Source organism: Drechmeria coniospora, chromosome 03, assembly GCF_001625195.1.
Source record: "Drechmeria coniospora strain ARSEF 6962 chromosome 03, whole genome shotgun sequence".
In the NCBI taxonomy this organism is placed as follows: domain Eukaryota; kingdom Fungi; phylum Ascomycota; class Sordariomycetes; order Hypocreales; family Ophiocordycipitaceae; genus Drechmeria; species Drechmeria coniospora.
The window spans coordinates 5777946-5796233 of NC_054391.1; the positions used below are offsets into that span (position 1 = coordinate 5777946).

The following is an 18288-nucleotide window of genomic DNA, read 5'->3' on the forward strand; positions in this document are numbered from 1 at the left end:
TACAACGTGCTGTTGTTCGAGTACATAGATGCAAGTACACGCCCAAGCTCGAAATACGTCCGTGGAATCAATCGAGGCAGCATGATACGAGATTCGATGGCAGCCAGGTCCAGCCAGCGCTGCCTCGACGAATCCCTTGGCGTGTTTCCCGCAAGACCGACCATTTGTCTCGTTGAAATCCCATGGACAAACATGCGTACTGCGTCCTGGCGTTCCGACGAGCATTGCACTTGGCCCAAGATGCATCATGCAAGGACTACCTTGCATGTAGAAGTAAAGCAAGCACATGATTGTATGTACAAGCAAGTATACTGTACTGTATGTAGAGCTGGCGTGTCGTCCAGAATGGGCAGTCCATGACCGAATAGCGTGTGCACCTCCGAGGTTCAGGGTGCGACAAGTGCTAGTGCTTGTACATGTACTGTACTTTACTTACTGAAGAACATCGTCAGTACGGAGCACAAACTCCACTGCGGTCAATACCCTTCCACCTGCCATTCCCTTCGCCGACGTCTCTACCGACCATGGCTGGCGGCGACAGGTCCAAAGTCTTCGTAGCGCCACCGAATGAGCTCCAGATCAAGCACAAACGGCACTCGATCGAACGATGCAGCATCCTGCGAGGTGGCTAATCGATGGCCTGCCAAACCATGGCACCCGCGGTACGCCTGCTTGTATGCTTGTAGGTGTGCTGTCGTTGCAAGTCGAGTGATGAGGTGTCAAAAATCAGCAGGTGTTCCACCTCGACTCGCACGTCGCATTCCGAAAACGTCACTCGTCAGGTACCCACCCATCCATGACAGGTGACGCCAGCCCAGGTCCAATCTGCATCGGCAACACCACAACAGACGAGCTTGTCCATGTACGCACCTGCCTGCGAGTCCAAACAGGCCATGGAGGCCGCTGCTTTCAACCTAGTGCGTGGGCGCTATTCCCTTGTGGCTTCCCGTGACGATCGAACCGACGACGCGAAAGGTGGACCGGCCGATACCTCCCTACCCAGTACCGACCGAGTCTCCGGCCTTGACGGGCGCAGGTCACCGAGGTAGTGCCCAGTCGGCCGCCCCGCTTCCGCCGAGTGGCATCGAACGTACAGGCCGCCGCGAGCCACGTCGAGCCTACCAAAGATACCTCGCACCGTCCACGACACTACCTCGGGTGTACGAGCAGGCGTGGTTCCCCGGAGCTGCCCTGGCTCATGGAACCGACAGCACCTTCCACGAGTTTGCTCTTGGAACCCAAGTCCGTGCCTACCTAGCACCTAGAAGGTAATGGCACCTGCCGGCCAGCAGCCAAGACGTCCCTGTCGGTACCTCGAGTTGGTATGCGGCAGCCGGCGAGGTACGTGCGTGCATGTGCCAAGGTGTCACCTCCTGTCGTGCACGTACCGGTACACGCTGCCGGGCCGCTCGTGGTATCGGTTCGGGGAGCTCGGTGCACGCATGGTAACGACAAGTCTGGCGTGCAGAGTAGCTGTACTCGCTGTACATGCATGAGGGGCATGACGGTGTAGTTTCCTCCGTCATGACAGTCTCGCGTATCACGCACAAGTATTCCTTGTACAACTACGGGGTACAAGTACAAGTACTGTACATGTACTTACTTACATGCTTGCATGCACGGTATTACTCCGTGCTCCGTAGGGAAGGGGTGCTCCATCAAATATCCGTCCCGAGCTGTGGCAGTAGCAATGTAATAGCGGCCAGCTTGGCAGCCCCTTGCCCGCATTGGGCTCCCCACGACACCCTTTCCTCTCCTCCCCACACCCGTCTAGGGGACTCGCTCCCCTCCCGAATGGATCGACGCGACCCTGTCGATGATCCGATGGATAGTGCATGCAAGCACTGTACCGCAAGCACAACTACCTACCTAGAACCCAGTACCCTGCTGTACAGGTACCGAGTCCTGTACGCGTGCTCCGTAGCGGCAGACTACTGAACTGGATCCACCAGAAGAAAGCTCCGAATGAAGGCGACTAAGCTGCCTTGGTACCGCGTCCAACTCTCCAACCGTCTAGCCGCCCGCCCAGGCGTCCCGTCTCGCTGCGCCGGGAACGGCACTGTACTTTTGCCAACCCACTCGCTCCAGCCTGTATTATTGCTGCCCGTATCACTCCTGTATTCCTCCCGTGCTCTTCTGCCGTCGTCTTTCTGCCCTTCACCCGCCCAGCAGCCGCTCAGCTCCTCCCACTCGCCCGTCCCGTCAACCCCCCCCCAGGTCTCGTCCTCGCTTCACTTTGCTTCCTCTCGCTGCCGCCACCGCGACCTAGTACCCTCGTCACGAGACAACCAACCTCCTCCTGCCTCTCCCTCTCCTTCATCTGCTTCGTCCTTGTCTTGGGCCCGGCCGCCAAACTCGTCGCTTGCTGCTGCCTGCTGCGGCATCGTTGCCTTTTCATCCCGCCTCTCTCGCCACCCCCCCCCAGCATCCGACGTTCACGCCTCTCGCCGTTGCACCTTCCGTCAGAGGCAGACTCGCTCGCACGCACCATGACCGACGCCGAGCTCGATCGCGACTGGAAGCCCAACGGTCGCCGTCCACAGTCGTAAGCCTGGCTCCGTCCCGTCGTCCCTCGTCTGTCCCCTGATGCGGGCACGCATCTCGTCTCGTCATCCAGGGTTCATGCTGCCGAACCGCTTTTGCCGTGCCGTGTGCTGACCGTGACGTCCCTCCCGCAGCACCATCGCTCAGTCCTTCTCCCTCGAGCTCATGGACATCTTCCGCATCGAAGGTTCCCTCACCGAGCTGGATCAAAAGGTCGACGAGAGGTTCGTTGTCCCCCCCCCCGAGGCTGACCGACGGCCACCTCCTCCGCTTCGTCTGGCCGGCTGTTGACGCCCGCGACCTCGAATGAACAGGAGGCAAAATGTAGGCAAGACCAATCAGGAGCTCGCCGCCCTCGATGCCCAGCTCCGCGAGATGGAGGACCGGCTTCGTCGCAGCCAGCAAGCTAGTGCCGGTATCCGGCTCGACTCGAGCACCGCCCGCCCCTCCCACAAGCTGGATGCGAGCCTCGGCCACGAACCGTCAAACCTCGGCGCCGATTCAACATCGCACCCCGGCACCGCCCGCATCGCCCAGCAGGCGTCGAGTTCCGGCAACATGCCTCCGAACCCTGGGGCTGGCGAGGGGAGGTTTTAGCTGTGTGCCTGCACGAGCTGCCGCGGATGACCATCACGCCGACCATCACGCCGACCACCACCCCTGACTGGCCATTCCTCGTGCGGGCGCGCGCCGTGGATGGTGCTCTGGAGACGGCGAACCATGGAGCAGTCGGTTCGACAATACCCTTTGCTTGCTCCTCTTCCGTTGGATGCACCGCCGGCCGACCATTTCCCTGGCAAGCACTCGCGGCCGCCTCCCGCTCCCGCTCCCATTGTTTGCATACCCAGGGTCACTGACAGGCCCGCCCCTCTCTATTCTTTGACTTTGTCCTTGTCCGGTACATATTCCCCCGCACCCCACCGTCTAACACGCTCTCGCAAGCGACACACACACACACACACACACACGCGCGCGCGCGCGCACACACACACACACTCATATATATACACACATATATATCCTTACCCACACATGCACACACATACTTCTAGATACGCACGCGCGCGCGCGCGCACACGCACACACTCACACACACACCTACACACTTGGCCACGCAAGTGCCGTGACGATTCCCAAAAATGCGTATGCTGCTTCCATGTCGAGTTCGACCACTGCCTTTGCTGCCAGACACTTGTTATTTTCTGGGGGGAGTTGGATGGTCCAAGTTTTTGTCATTCTTCCTCATCTGGATAGGCATTCCTTCCCTCGGTTCGCCTTCTCCTGAGATGCGGGCCCCTGAGTGAAAGCCGGGTGGGGAGGAATGGAAAGGGGTTGGTTGTGCACATATCGCTGATCGCCCTGCTCACCATACGCACACAAGTCTTGGAGTACGGAGTAATTACAATAGCTGGTAGAACGTAGGTGTAGCTGTAGCTGTACATATCATCTTCGATCATCACTTGCGCCCCACACAGCGAGGGAGACACAGGACTGTCGTGGGTTCAGTTAAATTGCATATTTCCAGTAACAGAACATCAATTTCAGGACGGGCCCCTCCCTCCCTCTCACTTCATCTCCCCGTTCCATCCTCCGATGCTTCATTTAATCACGCATGTGTCGCCGACGTCGCTAGCACCACATCGCCAAGGATGGCAGTGCCGTCAAAGTGCACCATGCCTGCATTGCATGCCATTGCCACCCCGGCAATCTGTCCGTTTCCCGGCAATGACCCGTAGGGGTTTCGGCCGGGAATCCTCAGCCTGTGCGTGCTTCGTGTAGGATCTTGCATATTGTACGGAGTACTCCGTACTGTAATTAAGTACAAGGAAAAGGACCGGCAAGCTCGTCTCCAATCTCGCGAGGGAAATTGTACTGGGGCATCATGCATCTCCGCCGAGTTCTGTACGCCCATGCCATCGCCCTGGAACGCATTTTCTAGACGTTGGGGAGGACAGAGTGACGTTCCAACCTCGACATCGGTCATCTACAGTGCATCTTGTAAGGATCACAAGTAGATTGCTTTCGACCCGACCGACCTCCATCTGGCAGCGAGATCATCTCAAGTCCAGTGCCAAGCTCGTATGGCTTTAAACATGCCGCCTTGAGCGAGCGGTGAGAGAATATCCTTATATGCCCTGCAGCTTTGGGCATACTGCTCCCTCAGTTTCGATGAGCGACCGCCTGTCGTTCCTGAAGCCACGCTGAGACTCGGCGATTGGCCTGCCAGCATGCATAGGCTGCCTTCGGGAACCAGGAGTCGGCTCCCTCGCGAGAGCTGCGCAAGGAAAACACGCCATACTGCATGACCAACTCCACGGCCCAGTCGTTGCGTCGTGGAGCAGGGAGATGCGAGAAGGAGAGGAGCTCGCCACGCACCCAGAAAATCACCGCTCCACTCGACCTCGTGCACAACTCGTTGAGATTCAAGTCAGGCATGCATGTGAAGCACTAGGAAATCGGGCAGGTGGTCGATCATGACAACCAGTGAGTGCCATGCACATGTTGACCCACGGCCCATGGCCACATTCATCTGCCGGGGGAATACTGAAAATACTGCTACGTTCATGACGGTAATACGACGAGGTCAAAACTCACTCACTGCTCGATGCGCGCCCTCCTTCCGACCCCCCTTCCGACCGTGGTCGGTAAAGGAGTCTTGGTAGGACGGCACGACGGTATCGGCGGTGCCGGCATGGACATCCTTGGCCAGCTTGTCATGGACATAAGCGCAACACCCCAAGGTCCGGCAGCAACGCGGACCAGACCAACTCGGCATGGTGATTCCTCGCCCATCAGTCGCACGCACATGGACCGGCCTTTTATTTGTCTCTGCTATGCCCCAAACTATGCTTCAAAGTTCGTCGTGTTCTGACCCATCACCTTCCGATTCCCGATCCGCCTTCATTTTCGATGGCTTGGCCTTCGCTGCTGCCTCTTCCTTCTCCTTGCGCTCAAACTCGTCCGCCACTTTCTTCAACTCCTCCTTCGATAACCCCTTGCTTCCTTTGGATTTCGGCCCGACGGGTTCGACCGACTCGGCCGGCTTGGCCGACTTGACCGGTCTTTCTTCACCCGCCTTGCCCGACTGCTCTTTGTCGCCAGAGGAGCCCTTCACCTTCGCCTTTGCCAATTTTTCTTTCTTCTCCTTCATCTCAAACTCTTCGACAATCTCCTTCAACTCTTCTGTCGTCAACGGACCATTTTTGCCCTTCCTCATGATTGGATCGAGCGGTTCGACGGGTTCGTTGAAGTCGATTGGTTCCAGCGGTACCTGTGCACCCGCCGATTTGGCCTTCTTTTTGCCGCCAGCCTGGCTCCTACTCCTGGCTCTCCTTTTCTTGCTTTCCTCGTACTTGATACTCTGACGAGCCAGATTCGCCCTTGCCTCCTTGAGCTGCTTGGCCTTTGCCTCGAGGTCCTGCGAGACGAGCGTAGGGTCGGCCGTGGGAGGGAGGCTTGCTTGCTTGACCTCCATGGCTTTCAACCACTTGGCAGTCGACTCTTGGAGAGCCTCGAGCTTGTCAACGTCCTCATTCGTATATGTCGGCGGACGTTGGTCCGTCGCTTCGTCATGCTTGGCCTTCTTGCCCCCCTTGGCGGCGCCACCGCTGCTCTTGGCCGTCTTGCCAGTCTTGGCGGCGGCGTCGTCGTCGTCCTTGGCTTTCTTCCCAGTTTTGTCGGTGTCATCCTTGGCTTTCTTCTCAGTTTTGTCGTTGTCGACCTTGGCTTTCTTCCCAGTTTTGTCGGTGTCATCCTTGGCTTTCTTCTCAGTTTTGTCGTTGTCGACCTTGGCTTTCTTCCCAGTTTTGTCGGTGTCGCCCTTGGCTTTCTTCCCAGTCTTGTCGGCGTCGTCCTTGGCTTTCTTCCCAGTCTTGTCGGCGTCGTCCTTGGCTTTCTTTCCAGTTTTGTCGGTACCGGCATCATCCTTGGCCTTCTCGCCAGACTTGGCGGTGCCGTCCTCCTCGTCCAAGTCATCGACACTCTCCGAGGCCGGCTCCGACGAAGGGCTGGCTGTGGAACTGGATTTGGAGGCGCTGGCTGCCGAGGCCGACACCTTCCAGCTCTCGTAGTCCGAAAGCTGCTTCCGCAGGAAGCTGACCAAGAGGTTCGTATCGTTCATGGATGATTGGAGCAAGGCAATCATCTCAGGTCGCTTCTCCGCCTCCTCTATCCTTTTCTGGACGGGATGGACGAGGTCTTGCAGCACCTTGAGCTTCGCCTTCAACTCGGCCGTCGTGGCACCGACGCCGTCCCCGTAGATCCACTCGCTAAACTCGCTGGCCTTGACCGTCATGGCTGCTCGCTCCGCTTCCGTGGATGCCGTGATGAAGTCGTCGCCCTCGACGAGGTCGCTGATCTTGTACGCGAAACCTTCCAGCATGTTGAGCGCTTCTTCGCGCTGTATCCGTGCTCTATCAGATGCCGCAAACGCCTCGATCCTGTTCTTGGCCGCCGCCAGTTCGCTTTTGGACAGGGAAGGATTGCCGGCCAGACTGAGCACAAAGCCGACGGGGATGGAGATGATTTTCTTCTTCTTCTTCGGGGGGGTGGCTTCATCGCTGGCCGCTGCTCCTTTCGACTCCGTCCCCGAAGGTGCCGAGGAATCGGCCGACGCCGTTGACGTAGTCGAGGTGGATGACTCGACGTCGTCGTTGGATGCCTGCGGCTTCTTCGAATCATCACCCTTGCCCGATTCCTCGGCATCCTTCGACGGCTCGCCTTTCTTTCCAAAACCAAAAAGATTCTTGACGCCATCGACGAAGCCGTCCTTCTCGGCCACTTCGATTTCGCACTCGACATAGGATTGCATAACCTGCACTTCTCCGTTCTCCGACCTCGTCTTGACAGAGACCTTGAATACCGCCTCGTCGTCGACGCACGTCGGGTGCTGCGCCTTCACGGCAGCCAACGTCTTGGTGAGATTCGTCGTCGTCATCGTCTTGATGTCGTTGTCAACACCGTCCACTTGCTGGTAAAAGGTGATGGCAAAGTCGGCCTTGTTGGTGAAGGTCATCTCCTTGGCCGGGCCTCCCATGACCGACGACGCAGTCCAGAGACGCTGCCGTTGCGTCTTGCCGCTGCCGACCGTCCACTTGATGCCCGCCGGGTACATGGTGCCTTCGGAAATTCTGATTTCCTTCACACGGAAGCTCGGGCTGATTTCGGCGGCCCGGAATCCGGCGCCGAACACAGCCGCCTCATCGGCGTTGACGTTCGAGCGAAGCTTGTCGGCTGTGCGAACGACCTCCTCCAGCACCTTCTGGATGAAAGGAGTTCGTGTCAGGCCGCCGTGAAGGATGATGGACTCGAGGTCGTCTATGTCGAGCCCAGACATCTTCATGGCGTCGCCGATGGTGGTCTTGACTCGGTCGGCGTAACCGTCGGCCATGGCCTCAAAGTCGACGCGAGTGATCTTGTACTTGAAGTCGACATCCTCGTACAAGCCCTCGAAGCCTGCTTGCGTATCCTGGTTGGCGCTTAACACATGTCGCATTCGCTCCGCTTCCTTGGCGATCTTCGCCATGGCTCGACCGTGAGACTTGACACCTTCGACGGTGGCCGAGATTTTCCGCGCCCCGTCGGATTCGACAAACTTGGACACCATGTCATCCATGATGAGATAGTTGAGAGAATCACCACCAAGAGTCCGGTCCCAGCCGCTGCCGAGCACCTGGATCTCCTGCACCGTCTTGTTGAATTTTCCGACATCCTTGGCCGAGCGGCTCTGGAAGCGCATGACGGTGGCCGTCGTGGAGCCGGCACCCATGTCGAAGACGAGGTGGAACTCGGGCTTGGCGCCCTCGTTGATGTTGGGAAACTGACGGCCGGTGGCGTAGTGCAAACCGACGGCAAGACCGTCGCTGATGAGACTGAGAACTTTCAAGCCGGCCAGTTCTGCTGCCATCCGGATGGCCCGCTTCTCCTCGGCCGTGTAGAAGGGCGGAACGGTCAGGACGACGGAGCGTACCGAAGTCTGTCCGCCAGCGGCAACCTCGGCGTTCTTCTGGATGCTTTGCAGCTCCATGGCCAGCAGCTCTTCGATCATCCACGCGTCCGCGTCGGCCGGCAAGAGGCTGCTTCTGAAGGAGGCCGTTTTCCGGCTGCCGTGGGCTTCGAGGTACAAGGCAGGGTGTCTGGCGGCGTATTCTTGCACGATGGCGTCGTCGATGGGGAGGCCGAGGAGGGTCCTCAAGTTTGGGTACACCTCGCCAGGAAACCGCGCGGCGACGGCCATGGCATCGCTGCCGTAAAACCGTTCGGGAAATTTCCCTTTCTCCGGGAGCTCGTCGGAAGGCTTGAACGCAACAGCGGATGCCTCTTTACGACGCGAGTCTTTGGTCAAGACAATTTCGAGAGGAATGCCCGGCTTCACGAGCGCCGCTTTTATGTATTCGGTGCCCAGGTCAACACCCAGTACTGCGGCGACGGCGAGCACGTGTGACGAGAAGAAGAAGATGGCGCCGAGAAGCATCACCATCGGCGTAGGCCGTCGTGGTGAAGCCATGGCGGTGCCCATGGCTGCGGATGATGACCTCAAGCTCTCCGCAGCACACGGAACTCGGCAATGGCCAGGTGGCAGTCGGGCCCAACGATGGCCAATATCATAAACTCTCGATGAAAGTCGGCTGAGAGGGGAGGAGGGGGGGACGGAGGGTCAAGTGCAATGTTGAGCGAGTGAAGGTATTTCGAAAGAAGTGGCAAGCGAGGCGAAGTGCGATGTTGGGCTAATAAATTCGAAGAGGACAAGTTGCAGCCATCACACTGCATGCAGCAGACCCCTGCCCTGGTTGTGCCTGCGGGGTTCCCGGTACAAGTGAAAGGCAGGCTTAGCCGCAGCCTGCAGCACAGGTACCTTGCTGCACTTGGGTGCTCCGTAAATACAGAGCCTCCGTTCCGTAGTTGTACTTACAGTACAGTACTCGTCAGGTACAGCACTGTAAGCACAGTACCTGTACCTCTCCGGAATTACTCCGTACTACCACTAGTAAGTACTAGGTACTTATTAGGTTGGGCTCCGTAGAGTAAGTACTCCAAGCTAGGGTCGCATTAGCGATAACAGACAGCTTTTTTAACAGCTTCGATAAGGTCCATAGCGGGGCCGCAAGCCGAGCTCACTGCTTCCAACCTCCTGTCACGGCTCCTCTGCTTACGCTGTAGCCCAGTCACTGCCACCAGGTGTCGTACAGAAGCTAACTGACTGGGCACGAGAGAGGCAAGCAATCGCTTCCATACATCTTCACCTGGACAGTACCCATATGATGGGATACAATTCATTGCGAGATGCGTAACCGTAGATTCATCTCCATGTTCATGTTCATGCTCATGATATATGTACACCGACAGTTTCCTCGAGCAAACACCGTTTCCCGCGACATTATGCATCACAAGGCGCTTGCAGTTCGTTCCAAATCCCGCCTCCAACCATACGTGAAGCAGTGAGATGAAAAATCGAAAGGCTCTCAAAGAACAATGCAAATCCCAAACGTCCCTCGGCTCTGCCCCGCGGATCCGGCGGAAGTGGTGGCAAGGACGGCGACGAAATGGTGGACAATCGCTTCCGCAACACGCTGCAGACGGAAAAGGGTCGAGTCTGGTCATGGACCTCCGCTGAGCTGATTATGACTCCTCGTGGCGGCGGGGGGGTCGCGAGGATACGGCGCCGTTGTGGGTGCCATGGCCGCGTCCATGGCCGCGTCCGCGTCCGTCTCCGCGTCCACGGCCTCGCCATTCACCCCTTCCCCGGCCTCGATAGTTGCCTCCCTCACGTTCCTGTCGACCTCGATTGCGTTGCACTTGGTGGAAGCCGTCGTTGGCATCGGCGGCAGGAGCGTGGGTCGTCTACGACACCGTGGTTAGCCTCCGACAGGATACTGCCCGGACAGGTGAGCTCTCACTTCCGACGCGTCAGGCTGGTCATCGGCCCAAGACTGGGTGTTGGTATTGGCGGCGGCGGCAGGCGTCGCCTTCAGGCCAGAGTCCGTCTCGGCCGGGTCGCGAGGGACTTTTACGTCGACCCACTCCTGCGACAGGAATATTTCGTTCTCGCCATCCCAGTGGCTCTCGGCGACCTCGTTGGCAGCCTCATCCGCGACGTTGGAGTTGGCGATTCCGTTAAAGGCGAGCTCCGACGCTTTTCCATTGATGGGGATGGCATCGCCGGCGTCCATCTCGGTTGCCGTGGCGTTGGCAATGGTAGGGTCGGTGACAACATCCTGGCCATGCTCCCCCTCTTCGTACGAGGGCGTCTTGTACTCGCGAGCCATGGACTTGACGCTGGAATCTGTGCCATGTGAGCAACGTCGCCTTTGCTCGGACCCGAGGCCACGCCGACGTACATGTGGTCTGCAGCGGCTCTCCGGGAACGCTCAGGACGCGGTCTTCGGATCCGTCGATTAGCTTCAGCATGGAAGCAACGGCGCTGTCGTCTCCGGAGTATATTGCCAGCAGGACGCCTTCGATCGCCTGGCTCTCGTCGGACTCGGGATCCTTGGCCTCTTCGCGACGATAGGCTGCGAGGCGCAGAAACTGGGAGAGGACCAGCAGGTTGTCCCGCAGCGACTTGTTGAACTCGGCCTTGGCCTCTCGGACCGCGTCGGCCCTGGCCTTTTCGAGAGACTTTTCCCATTCGGCCTTGTCGGCGGCGGCCCGGTGGCGGTACTGCTCGTGGACCTTTTGGTATTGAGCCAGCTGCTCCTCGAACTGCTCGAGCTGCGCCTGCAGAGCCGGCTTCTTCTGGATCTGTGCCTTTTGGTCGGCGTTTATTACTTTGGCCACGACCAGCTCATCGAGGGATTTGCCGGCATGCTGGCCGAGAAGGCCATCGGTCTTGGAGGCGTGGGCCTGTAGACGACGGTGGAAACGGTCAGTTTGGGCGGGCAGCAAAAAGGCGTGCGGTCAAGACGGGGGGGCAATTGCTTACGATTTTCTTGTTCACGTTGCGGATATTCCTTCAGGACAGCCACGTCAGCTTTGGATATGGATATGGAAGAGAGGCAATGGCGTAGGCAGGCGAGGACCTACTTTTGCAACTCCTTGATGAAGGCGCTCTCAAAGGGTTCGTCCTGACCATCGTTCTTGTCGGCAACCCCGGAGGCGGTGCTAGGGGCGGGAGACTCGTTACGACGAGCAGGCTTCGTCGACTTCTTCTTGGAAGTCTTTGAGGCGGTGTTCACTGTAGATGCAGCCATGACAAAGATCGCACAGACAACAAGACGGCAAGCTGTGGAGAGGAGAAGGATCGGTCGACTCTGGCCGTCGTCGGAAAGAATGCAAGAGATGCTTGGCAAGGATGGCAGGGAGGAAATAAAGGCCTCGGCGCTGCGTAGAGATGGAGCACTGTGAATCAGGACAGAAAGAGATGCAGACGGAAGCTTCTTCGGCTTGTGCGGTTGTTCCTGAGGAATTGGTGCGGGAGAGGAGATTCAGAGCGCCGGGGGGATTTTTGATGCCTGATGGCTGAAGCTGAGTGCTGCCACCCCCGTCGGTGACCGAAAAGAGTACCTTGCTAGCCAGGACTCGGCCGTGGCGGGCTCATCCACTATTGCACGTACAAGTTGAGGGCCGCGAAATCGCAGCATCGACGACTCGCTTTCCAGATTGTAGGTTTTTGGCCATGCTTCTTCATCATGCGAACCTTGATTGAATATTCATGCCCTTCGTGAACAAGGTAGAAAGGCATTGGTACGATGCCGGTACTATGCTAGAATTGCCTATCAGGCTTCCGCATGGTACAACTGCAGGTACCGAGCGGGGGACGGGAGGTACAAATAAGTGGCTCTCGTCTGTTACCACCCTTTATTCCACCATGCACAAGCACGATCTCTGTCGCCGCTCACCGATCGCTCCATTCGCAGAATGTTCGTTCTAGCCGTGTCCAACGACTATACACCTAGGCAGATGCTTCGGGAAATAGATACCGTAGTAGTAGATGCCGATACCCATGGCCAGAGAGCAACCGGCAACATGGCAAGTCGTCCAGCCCCCAGGGAGTACCCACTGGGAATACCATGGAGCTAGCCATCTTGCTTGTACGGAATACATGATGGAGCCTTTTCCTACGAGGAATGTGCACCGAGAGATGTCTCCTTGCATTAGGCGTATGAAGGACATCCCAGAGTAGATTGCCTACTACATGGCTCATGCGTGCCAAGCACTCCACAAGCCGTTTCTCTCCGTCGAACGGAGGGACACTTTGGACACAGCAAGGGCGTGCCGATGGCCGGCTCCTGGATGCTATTCGGAAGGCAATAAGATGACATCCCCTTCCTCCCCTTGTCCGGGCGTCGCGCATAGCCATGACTTCTCTGCCAAGCTGAAATTGCCAATTGTTCCGTGATTTCTCATGCGTGCCGTCCGTGTCCACGGAGCTTCTGCCTAGCTCCAGCCCGCGGTCAGTTGATGAGACCAGTTCAACGGCAGCCATTCGAGGCATTTCTGCCCCGTGCATCCTGTGACTAGGACGAGTAGCCTGACAGCAGAAGCAAAAGGCCCGCCTTGCCGGTCAGGCAATCACATGTACAGCCAAGGCCTGTCAATGAATGTTGCTACATCCGATCATTTCGTCGGCTTGATCAGTGGGTGGTTCGGTAGGTGATGGGCAAGCGCCACGACATGTTGGTGGCACCGTCTTCCTTCTTTTCCGTCTTCATGGAGACTCAGCCCTTGAACCTGGCCAGCGCGTCCTGTGAAAGGGGTCAAAACAAGTGCTTCAATAGGCGACGAGGAAACTCCTACTCGGGTGACCCTTTTGACACTCCTCGCCGCAAGAACCTTCTCGCCGGATTTCTTCGAGTCTATGGCAGCCTCTTTCACGAGGCTGTGGTTTATGCTTAGCGTTGCGATACCATGACGAGATGGAAGGGAGGGCATCATTCGTACGTTTCCATGAACAGGACATAATTGAGCAGGACCTGGAGCCCATTAGTCACGCGTTCGCCCGACGCGTCTCCGGCACAGCCTTACCGTGACGCTGGCGTTCTTCTTGACGCTGAGATTCGAATGCGCCTTGACAATCTTGTTGACCGTGGCCCTGGGGTACGCTTTATTGCCGAGTGCCATTTGGCCAGCCGTTTTCATGTAGCAGGGCTCTTGAATGGCATAGGGTTGTGGTTTGCGCTTCACCACGCTGACCACGAGCTAACTAAGTACCACTTGGACATGCGCAGCAAGTACTTTATTATCAAGTACCGAATGCCTGGCAGCAGATGTGGGGACCAATCGGATGTCGGCAGGCTACACCTGTGATCACTGCTGTAATTACAATTATTATTATCAGTACTCCGTACACTGACTTACTTGTAATTGGACTTGTAAGTAACTCACCCAAGTAAGTCATATGAAACACTATCCCTAGCCCGGTTATCTACTGTTGGAGACTGTAGGCGTTGGCTAGCTGATACCAACCTTCTTGCAGCACATGACGTCCTCGTTCCGTCAAACGACAATCCGAGTATTCTAAAGCGGCATCCATATCGGCGGCTCCGAGTGACAACAGAATGCTGAAACTATCAAATCAAGCACTGCGTAGGAACGAGGTCAACATGTACCTACCAGTCCAGGCATGCCCCAAGGTAGCCGGCATCTACGTACCAGCAGCAGGCGGCGTAGGTCCTGTCATGACCATCACAGGTGTGACTTCCGACATGTTGCAAAGGGACCGAAATTGCATTCCGTGGCCTGTCAAAGGTAGAAAGTCAAGTCTCTGAATACGGACAAGATCCAGAAGCCCGTTCAGATGCGAGCCACAGTAGTTGCTACTCTGTTCGTCATCATGCATCCTATGTTGTTGATAGGACGGGGAAACCGAACTGCCTTGATACGTATACCGTGGGATACGTATACCGCGGAGAGGCATCCCCCAATGTCATCCTTTTACGTTTGTGATTCTTCGGCACGAAAGAAACCGAGGCCTAAATGGCTCTTGAGACCTGAAGAGTCATTCCGCGCCCATACACATGCATACTACACCAAGCTTCCATGCCATCATTGGACACATGTGTGCAAGGAGAGTAACACGTCCCCCCGAGGAGCCTCGTACTCCATGGTCCCTGCCGTTCACTTCACTATACACTGGCACCATTTCATGTGCTGTGACGAGCTTGCCTGGGTTGTTGGCGACGTCACACAATGGTCACATCGTCAGTGCAAGAACAGCTGGAGCAGGATCGGAACGGGGAAGTCGGTGCAGTACATCAAACAAGACATAATAATGATGCAACCATGTCCTGGACAGTACTGGACAGCCTGTCCAATGCTTCGAGCAAGCTTCTCTCATACAGTGCTGCTGGCCCGAGCCTCGGAAGGTGCGGGGATCTGGTGGCAGTGACCATCGCCGTGTGGTTTCCAAGGCAGCCAAAATGGTAAACGGCAACCACATCTGTGTGCAAGCCGGCGGCACTTGCAAGACCAGTCTCGTTCTTCTCCCAGTGTGCGAGTGGCCACCTGAAATCCGCACGCACTCCTTCTTCGTAAGCCCAGCGACCTTGTCGATGCCTACGCCCATGCCTCGATGATCCTCTCCAGGGCATTCTCCTTTGCCGCACCACACGTCCCGCAACGACAGCTCGCCAGGGGGGGGCTCCCTCGACCATCAACGGAATGGCGATGAAAGCATTCTGCTGCTGCACCTCCCGGCGCCGAGGACGCACCGTCGATGGCCGAGACGGCAACGCAATCCCATTGTCCGAAGCGTCTGGCCTCTTCGACACGGCCCTCCATCAGGAACGGGGGCTCGGAGACTCGAGAGCCAGCCGTCACCCTCCGGCGGATTATGCTTCCTCCAGCGCCCAGGTGTCCCCCCGCGAAGTTCCCGTCGACGTGTGCCAGCTGATGGCCGACAATGACTCGGACGGCGAGCACGAAACCAGCCACTCTGCCAGGAGGTCGACACGAACACTCAGCGCCGTCCGCGCCAAGCTGATCAAGCACATGTCTCACGACATTGACATCGATCGCCAGTCTCGCACCGCCGTGGGCCACAGTAAGGAAGAATTGGCCCGCCGGGCCGAGCTGAGGCGCCTTCGGCAGAAAAGAATTCAAGACGAGCTCGAGAAGGAGTGCGTCAACGACGACGGAAGCGTCAAGTCCCACCAAAGTACTCGTCATCTCTCAACCCTGATCGACTTTGGACAACCCGGTGGTGGCCCGCGAGATGCCATCGAGTTTACTGTCAAGCACGGAACCACCATGCTGGACGTCGCTGCCTCTGTTCTACAATCCGTCCCCAGTTCGACTCCATCGCATTCCAGCTGCCTTGACCTGACCGATGCCGGCCGGGGACATGAACCGACAAGCTCGCAAAATGGCGAGGGTTTGTCGGTCACGGGCACTGCCATGATGACGCCGGCAGCCTCCCACTCCCAACCGGCGGTCGCCCAACACAAGAGGCATCGGGCATTATCCGGCTGCGCCCCGAGTCCACCGCGGTTGGAGAGGGCTCTTGGCGTGGATAGCGATTTTGACATTTGCCACGGGTCCCATGCTTGGGATGACCAGTCTGCTCTGGGAGTCTGGCTCATAGCCCAAGGTATGCGCTCGAGGGACAGCTCTCTCGGTCGACCGGCGGATCAAGCGTCAGACAGAACCACGGCTCCTGAGCAAGCGCCGCCACCCACCCAGGAATTCGGGGGTGTTCCTCGCGTCATTGATACAGAAACCCCAACGGAGGAAAGAAGAATCACCATTTCGCTACCGCCGCGCCTTTCATCCGAAGCCGAAGCGAATCGGAGCCAGGCGAGAGACGGTACTGGTACAGGCGGGTCGACTTTGAGGCATGACGAGCCGGTTGATGCTGACAACCTCACTCCATCACCATCAAGGAACGCACCAGAATATCGTCGGTCGGCCACGAGCGTTGCAAGACACCACGTGGATAGACCATCGTCGAACTACCCCTCCACCGACACGAGCTCTCCACCCAGCTCTGTTCACACTCTGAGCAACCGTTTCAGTCTCAGCCAGCAAGATATCGAGAATCTGGAACTGTCACCCTTCCAATGTGAGTCATCATGTTCCGCGGAATTCACCAGCTCTGCTGATAAGAGGCTGGACTAGGGCATGGTAATTTCTCCGTTTTGCAAAGTTTTGGTCATTCGGAAAGAAAAACCTCGTATGATGCTTCCGAAAACCACGGAACGTACCTTGACGGCAACTGCGAACCCGATAGGTGTCTCGAGCGGCAGTCTCAGAGTGGATTTGATACAAAGTCCGTCGCTCATTCCGACACGGTGAGCTTTCAGCAGCGAGAGGCCGAGCTTCGAACCATCGAATACAGGTTCGGCAAGGTCATATCCCGAAAGAAAACCGGCGCCGCCGTCCACAGCCGTTTCCGAGAAGAATTCCCAACAACCACTGCGTGTGCGCCGGTACGAGCGTCACTTGTGGCTAAGCTTCAAAGGTCAATCTCGCGACTTTCCAGAGCACCGCGCAGCCTTGTGTCCATTGGAAGTAAACCGAATCCATCCAATGGAACAAACGTGGAGCCATCTCAGCATAGCAATATCGAAACCACCAAACATTTACAAACGCTTTTCAACCCGAAAGATTCAGCGACGAAATCGACAGACATGCCGTCAACTGTGTCTGCGGCCAAGCCAGTGCATGCATGTGGCAACCGTCAGGATCATGTGCCTGCCGTGAGGTTGCACGACTCGTCCGCGGAGCCGCCAGACGTGCAGGGCAACCTTACAAGTAATATTGAATCGCAAGCGAACATCTCTCAAGGTACTTTTATTTGGCCAGTGACGACCAAGGCTAGTGGCGGCCAGAGCAGACGATGCCAAGTAAGACCATCTTCGTCGTGGCCCAAGTGTCGCAACGATCTTGTCGACCCACCACCGGTTGTGATGCGTCGCCCTTACCGCGAATACATGAAAAACCAGGTTGACGGGGAGGAAGAACTCGCACTGGAATCTCCAAGAAAAGCCCACGAATCACCCTCTCTGAGCCAGAGGTTGGAAAAGGTTACCAGGTCCAGGTTGATTAGACTTTTGCCTTTCACCATGTCTTCATTGGAAGCAGGCAATTCTCAACTACAATAGCGAGTGGTAAACCATAGGCTTAGGTCATGGTCACAATCATGTGCCGACGTCAGCTCAAATTCGTGCTGGCGATTGCTCCCGTCCAACAACAGTACGCCATGAGGAGGATAGTCAGAGGACAGAATTGCTCTAATAAAGGCGGTGATTACCGGCCATTCGACTCTGCCAACCGCCCACCCCCTGCTGGAAGGCATCAGAAACTGCCCGTCCATAATTATGAATTTCATAGCTCTCCCCCAATCGAAACTCGGATGCCTCCAGCCTGCCTGTTATCATGAGCTCCTGCAATAGAATTGAACAAAGGTGTGAACAAGAGGTGGGTAGTCTCAAGCGACGCATGGTACCCACCATGGAGACTTGCCACTTGACGCTGGAAGGAGTCGTGAAGAAGGTCGAAGCTCGAATTATCATTTCTCAACTGCATGTACGTACTCTTGCTTACCTTAATCGTATGTAATAATTAAAATATTGGCGTGGCTTGTACTGTCCAATCTGTCAAAGCACTTCATATCAATCCTGTGACGATCCTCTCCTCAAAGAAATGTCATTCTGCACCGCAAAGGGGGTTTCTTCCACTCAACGACAATAGAGGGGCAATACGCAGGGCTCGGCCATGAAGTCACGATAGAAAAGGCGTGGGGTTTCGGACCCGACACGGCGCATTCTGCTTAACAACCCTCATTCGGCACATCTCACCCTCGAACAA

The 18288-nt window shown here is 56.9% G+C and overlaps 6 protein-coding genes across 6 annotated transcripts; 3 read left to right on the forward strand and 3 right to left on the reverse strand.

Moving 5' to 3' along the window:
* Window positions 1-796: 796 nt before the first annotated feature.
* DCS_07301 (uncharacterized protein) lies at window positions 797-1272 on the forward strand (the record flags this gene model as incomplete). The annotated part of the gene is made up of 2 exons (XM_040804586.1): window positions 797-862; window positions 919-1272. The coding sequence occupies 2 exons, from the start codon at window positions 797-799 to the stop codon at window positions 1270-1272; spliced, it is 420 nt and encodes a 139-aa protein (XP_040654690.1).
* Window positions 1273-2489: 1217 nt separating this feature from the next.
* Window positions 2490-3141, forward strand: DCS_07302 (uncharacterized protein; the record flags this gene model as incomplete). Its single annotated transcript, XM_040804587.1, has 3 exons — window positions 2490-2545; window positions 2679-2768; window positions 2859-3141. The coding sequence occupies 3 exons, from the start codon at window positions 2490-2492 to the stop codon at window positions 3139-3141; spliced, it is 429 nt and encodes a 142-aa protein (XP_040654691.1).
* Window positions 3142-5395: 2254 nt separating this feature from the next.
* On the reverse strand, window positions 5396-9061 carry DCS_07303 (heat shock protein 70-like protein; the record flags this gene model as incomplete). The annotated part of the gene is made up of 1 exon (XM_040804588.1): window positions 5396-9061. One exon carries the CDS (start codon window positions 9059-9061, stop codon window positions 5396-5398), a length of 3666 nt encoding a protein of 1221 aa, XP_040654692.1.
* Window positions 9062-10161: 1100 nt separating this feature from the next.
* On the reverse strand, window positions 10162-11732 carry DCS_07304 (uncharacterized protein; the record flags this gene model as incomplete). Its single annotated transcript, XM_040804589.1, has 5 exons — window positions 10162-10383; window positions 10440-10825; window positions 10881-11385; window positions 11465-11492; window positions 11566-11732. The coding sequence occupies 5 exons, from the start codon at window positions 11730-11732 to the stop codon at window positions 10162-10164; spliced, it is 1308 nt and encodes a 435-aa protein (XP_040654693.1).
* Window positions 11733-13199: 1467 nt separating this feature from the next.
* Window positions 13200-14320, reverse strand: DCS_07305 (uncharacterized protein; the record flags this gene model as incomplete). The annotated part of the gene is made up of 5 exons (XM_040804590.1): window positions 13200-13226; window positions 13279-13360; window positions 13423-13454; window positions 13507-13631; window positions 14134-14320. The coding sequence occupies 5 exons, from the start codon at window positions 14318-14320 to the stop codon at window positions 13200-13202; spliced, it is 453 nt and encodes a 150-aa protein (XP_040654694.1).
* Window positions 14321-14900: 580 nt separating this feature from the next.
* DCS_07306 (uncharacterized protein) lies at window positions 14901-17582 on the forward strand (the record flags this gene model as incomplete). The annotated part of the gene is made up of 3 exons (XM_040804591.1): window positions 14901-15011; window positions 15067-16540; window positions 16597-17582. 3 exons carry the CDS (start codon window positions 14901-14903, stop codon window positions 17580-17582), a joined length of 2571 nt encoding a protein of 856 aa, XP_040654695.1.
* Between the last annotated feature and the right edge of the window lie 706 nt (window positions 17583-18288).